The sequence below is a fragment of the Cynoglossus semilaevis genome, chromosome 16 (genome assembly GCF_000523025.1).
Source record: "Cynoglossus semilaevis isolate Cse_v1.0 chromosome 16, Cse_v1.0, whole genome shotgun sequence".
NCBI lineage: Eukaryota > Metazoa > Chordata > Actinopteri > Pleuronectiformes > Cynoglossidae > Cynoglossus > Cynoglossus semilaevis.
In genome coordinates this window covers 16545317-16550199 of record NC_024322.1, presented here as the reverse complement: position 1 = coordinate 16550199, position 4883 = coordinate 16545317, and the positions used below count along the sequence as shown (strand labels likewise).

Here is a 4883-nt window from a genome sequence, read left to right as displayed (position 1 = left end):
TATATGTGCATTTATGTATTTATTTTTAAGTATTAATACATATGCATGTATTTACATGTATTTATGTGTATATATATTTATTTACATATACGTATTTACATATAAATACACATATATGTATATATGTACGTATATATATACATATATGTTCTTCATCATCATCATCATCTTTCCTCTGTTTCTTTCAGGGGCCGACACAGTGAATCATCTGCCTCCTTCACCATCACATCAACCTTCTCCATGTCCTCCTGGTCTTGAAGGACATGGAGAAGGTTGTCCATCATCTCCACTCTCTCTCCTCAGCTCAGGTCCAAACCATCACTATTTAATCTCCATTTTCTTTCTACAGAAACACAGAAGTGGCTCAAAGTCTGGTAACTAACAGACTCAGCCGAAGATAATGTGGTCACACCTGCTGGGTGATGTCATCGGCACTGGACGTTAGGTATGATATTGGCGTGACTTCAAAGGCTCACTTCAAAGATGATCATAGTGCTGGTTAGTTGGTGAAAAAAAGTGATGTAGTACAATAGTAGTACACAAGGTAAATCAGAGGCAAAACATCCTGGAGTGAAGTGTTAAGACGTACAAGTGTCTGCTGGAGTACAACCCCAGGACGAACACCAACTGACCACCGAGGCAGCGATGCATCTGAATGTGTCTGTCCTGCCAGATACAGTCAACAGACCAACCAGCACTAATTCATCCCAGAGAAGAAAAACCGGTCCAATCACACCCATGTCAGCTGCTGCTCAACCTCAAAGACAAACTCAGGTCCATCAGCAGAGACCATGTTAACGCGAGGGACCCACAGTGGGGACCGAAACATGTCGAGCTCCGAACAGACGGAGGAGTGCAGCTCCTCAGACGCCCTGTCGCAGGAGAAGGAGCTCCACATCCGTCAGTTCCTGGTCCTGACAGTTTACAACGTTTTCAGTAAAACTGGCGCCATCAATTTACTCAACGACCTGGGCCTGGCGTCCAACATCAACCGCCTGGTGAAGCTGACGCGATCCAAATTGCGTCTCCCGGCGGACCGTATCCCAAAGGTCAAAATGTGTGACACGGTGGCCCACCACGTCAGCAGGGAGCTGAAGAAGAAGTTTCTGGATAAGGCCGGGCCGATGCTGCTGCTCCCGCAGCCCCGTGTGGAGCTCATCATCAACAACGCCTTTCAGACTCACATCACTAACGAGATGATGCGTAAAAGCTGCAGCTGCAAAGCCATCGTCTTCTCCCTCCTGGCCGGGAGTACGGTCATCATCGCCATCGGCATAGCTGTGTGTGTTTACGTCTTCTCATGATTTGTCTTAACTTTATTATTTTCTCGATCTTCAGAGATGAGAACATCTGTCTGCGAACTTTTTGACTTTTATTATTTTCTCGATGTTCAGAGATAAGAACATCTGTCTGCGAACTTTTTGACTGACCTTCATAAATCACCTGCTTCCTGTGTTTTCTCCCAGTGTTCACTATAGTCATCTGAAGAAAACAAACACCAAATATAAACTCAAATTCACAGGGTTTTTTTTTTTTAATCGTAAAAAGTATATTCTCAAACAGAACCATTTCTTCGCTCCCTGGAGTCTATTTTTCTCTGACAAAAATGTGATGTGCGCCTCCACTGGGGGCGCCAGAGCAAAGGAACCAACTGTTATGTTTGAGCACGAAACACTGGAACCGCCGTTTATTTTAGTCTTTTCCCAAACTAAGCTCGGTTAACGGATTTAAAAGTCGTACCGTACGGGAGATTTGCTTCAACCGCAATCAAAACCATGCACTTAAAAGTCTATGACCAAGTTTGGCCCGGTAGAGTGCGCTCATTTGGGTGAACAAGATGTAAAATACATTGTAAAGATTGTGGGAATGTTGATCGTCTATCTCACAGAGGGTAAACGGTTCTATTTGTTTTTGATATTCTGGCAACACTGACTGGAAACTGGTCCTTGGCACCAGGAAGCGATGCTTCATTTCAAAACAAAAGCCCGCAGATCTAACTACATTAAACAGATTAACACCTAGTCGTATTTTATTTTTCACATAAAAAACTTTATTTTTCGTGTTTGAAAAAACCACATCATAAATGAAGTAGCAGATTTATAAGAAAAACATTGGTTTGTTTTACATGTCAAATACAGAGCCCTGAAGGGACTTTGGCAGAAAAAAAATTTATAAATAAAAAGAAAGTTTCGGATGCTCACCTCTAAGATTCAGGTGAGTAACCGAAACGTTCATTTTCTTCACATGTCCCTTTAGGGAACCTCAAAAAGAGGAACCTTAATTAGATTCAGAAACTCTAAAGATAAAACTCTAAAACTGCAGGAAATGAAGTTTATAATGACTCGGGTTCGTGTTCATCGGTTGTAACTTTAAATCAATATTATTTTTTTTCCCTTGTTTAAAACTTGAAAACTCTATGTATGCTTGTTTTTCTTCTTCCAACGAGGTCCACATCGTGTAAAAACCACTGTCGCTCTGCTCCTCTTCCCCAGGCTTTGTCGCCCTCGTGTGGCCAAGCGCGGCACAATCACGCATATATATATATAAATGCTCCTTTCAAACACGTCTTTACTAAAAGGCACAATGACGGACTTTTAATCGACTCTGTACACATTTTTTGATAATAATACGTTGGTAATATGAGAAATATATTTACCTTAAACTGACTCAACCTCAATTAATGTGACAAAAGCTTAGGGGGATTTACAAGCATTTGTGTTTAATTGGTTGCATAGCAAGCAATACAAAGCAATCAGGCACTCACCCACCTCATTCTATAAAAGTGGTTATAAAAAAGAAAAGTGTGTATAAATGGCAGATATTGCACAGGGGAGGGGGGTGACATGCATAAAAAAATGTTTCTATGCTACCGTTCACAATACCTACGATATTACTGAGGAGGGAAAGAAAAGAAGTGACAAAGTACCACACAGCAGTCACACAACGACCTCATTCGTCTCTCCATCTTTGACAGAAAGATCTTTATTGGCAACCCCCCAAACCCTGCCGCGTAACCACGGAGCCTGGAGACGTGCACAAAGATCACAGGACGTACAAAAGAGCACCTGTAGAAAAAAAACCGAATAAGCATTTACACGTAATCACATCATTCTCTCAGTTTTGGGGTGACGAGGTAGCTAACACTGAGGAAGCGACAGTCTCAACGTGTCTTTAATGTTGGATCAGGCGATCAGTACAGAGTGGAGAATACGTGGATACAGACTCTGGTCAACATCAACAACTGTCTTGAGAAAATACCTGAGCTGGAAAAAGGCATGATCAGCTGTGTTTATTTCCTCAATAGCACCACAATGTTTTATATTCAGGTGTTAAAAAATGACATTAAAAAATAAAAGGACAAATCCATTTAAAACAAAAAACAAAACAAAAAAGTCAATGCAGGTTCAACGTTTGATATTTGGGGGTCGTTCAGCCTATAAACAGCAGTTCAATTGTTTTCTGGTTTTAATCAAGATGATTAACGCAGCCCAGACTTTGTGAGTTTCTAAATGCAAGGAGCCTAAAGTCGAGCGTTAACACGAGAAGACGAGGGAATGATTCAGATTTTTACCTTTTTTTTTTGGGTGATTCCAAACCTTCTTCTAACTTACAAATCATTAATGTCTCGGACTGGGTCAAAAGGCACAATAAATATCTTGCCACAGGGCCAGGATAGTTCTCAGTACTCGTATGTACAAAGAGGCTGATCGTGTCAGCGGTCAGTTCAACAGTCTCAGGGTCGCTCCCCACACATTCATGCCGCCGCTCTTACAGGAAGCACACCGGCCCGATATCGATGCCAAACTCTTGATCTGTGCCACCAATGTCCACAGGAGCAATGTCCACTATTGGAAGTCTTGCTGTTTTCTGTGTCCTGTACTCAAACACTGTTTTGCCCCAGTTGCCGTTTGCGTGCTGTAAAAAAAAAAAAAAAAAGACACAAACAGAAAGTCAGTGAGTTCTACAGGAAACACGTCAGAACCAAAGAACAAAAACCTCAAAAAAGTCTGAGTTTCTATCAGTTCATAATGTGTATCTGACTGCAATTTTATTTTACAGGTAAACATCTGGTATTTTTCATTCTTAACTACAATTTTATTTTACAGGTAAACATCTGGGTCGCGGGCCTGGTGCAGGACACTTACAGCGCACGAGTCCTCCACGACTGTGTATCTGAAGCGGTTGTTTCCTTCTGCCTTCAGCTCCAGGTCGTTGGCGCCTTTCAGGATCACGGCCTTCTTCAAGTTGCCCGTCTTCTGGTCCTTGTAGCCCACAGAGTTCTTGCAGTGGTAGGTGATGGTCTGAGACGCCTCCTTGGACAGGAGACGGATGAAGGTCATCTGCACCGTGACCGAGTTGGACGGCTGGTCTTTGTTGCCGTACGCAAACTGGAGAAACGGAACAAAACAAGCATCAGAAGGATCTCCACCAACGACCTCTCACCCTCACCCTCTCCTCCAATCCTCCATCTCTCACCTGTGTTCCTCGGTTGATGTCGGCTCCAAACCACACAGGTTTGTTCCTGGAGGAGCTCCACCAGGATTTACGGGGAATGTTGGGTGGATTGGCTGAGATGCAGGTCTCCCCGCTGTCCATGTTACAGAAGACTTGGATGGCGTCCTCAGAACTGCCTTGGTTCGGATCCACCCAGTACTCTCCTGGATCACAGAAATACTTTGATTATAGCACAGTTTTATAGAGAAACAAACTAAGGTCTTCCATAATCTTTAAAAGCCACTGCATGAGGTCAAAGGGTCAACGTCCACTGGTGGATGGAAACCTGGTTCTTTTTCTGTTCTGTTCTATATTTTTCATTCTTGATCTCCAGAACTTTCCCTCAACACCGGTCACCTGTGGAACGGTTTCGAAGTCTCCTTCACTCA

At 42.8% G+C, this 4883-nt stretch overlaps 1 protein-coding gene across 1 annotated transcript in view; it reads right to left on the bottom strand.

Moving 5' to 3' along the window:
• Window positions 1-2706: 2706 nt before the first annotated feature.
• The window catches only part of col5a2a (collagen, type V, alpha 2a), a 28837-nt gene continuing 26660 nt past the window's right edge, over window positions 2707-4883 (bottom strand). Inside the window, 4 exon segments of the mRNA XM_017039770.2 lie at window positions 2707-3915; window positions 4146-4388; window positions 4477-4665; window positions 4668-4715. Of these exon segments, the coding sequence (XP_016895259.1) occupies window positions 3769-3915; window positions 4146-4388; window positions 4477-4665; window positions 4668-4715 (627 nt within the window). The 3' untranslated portion in view covers window positions 2707-3768.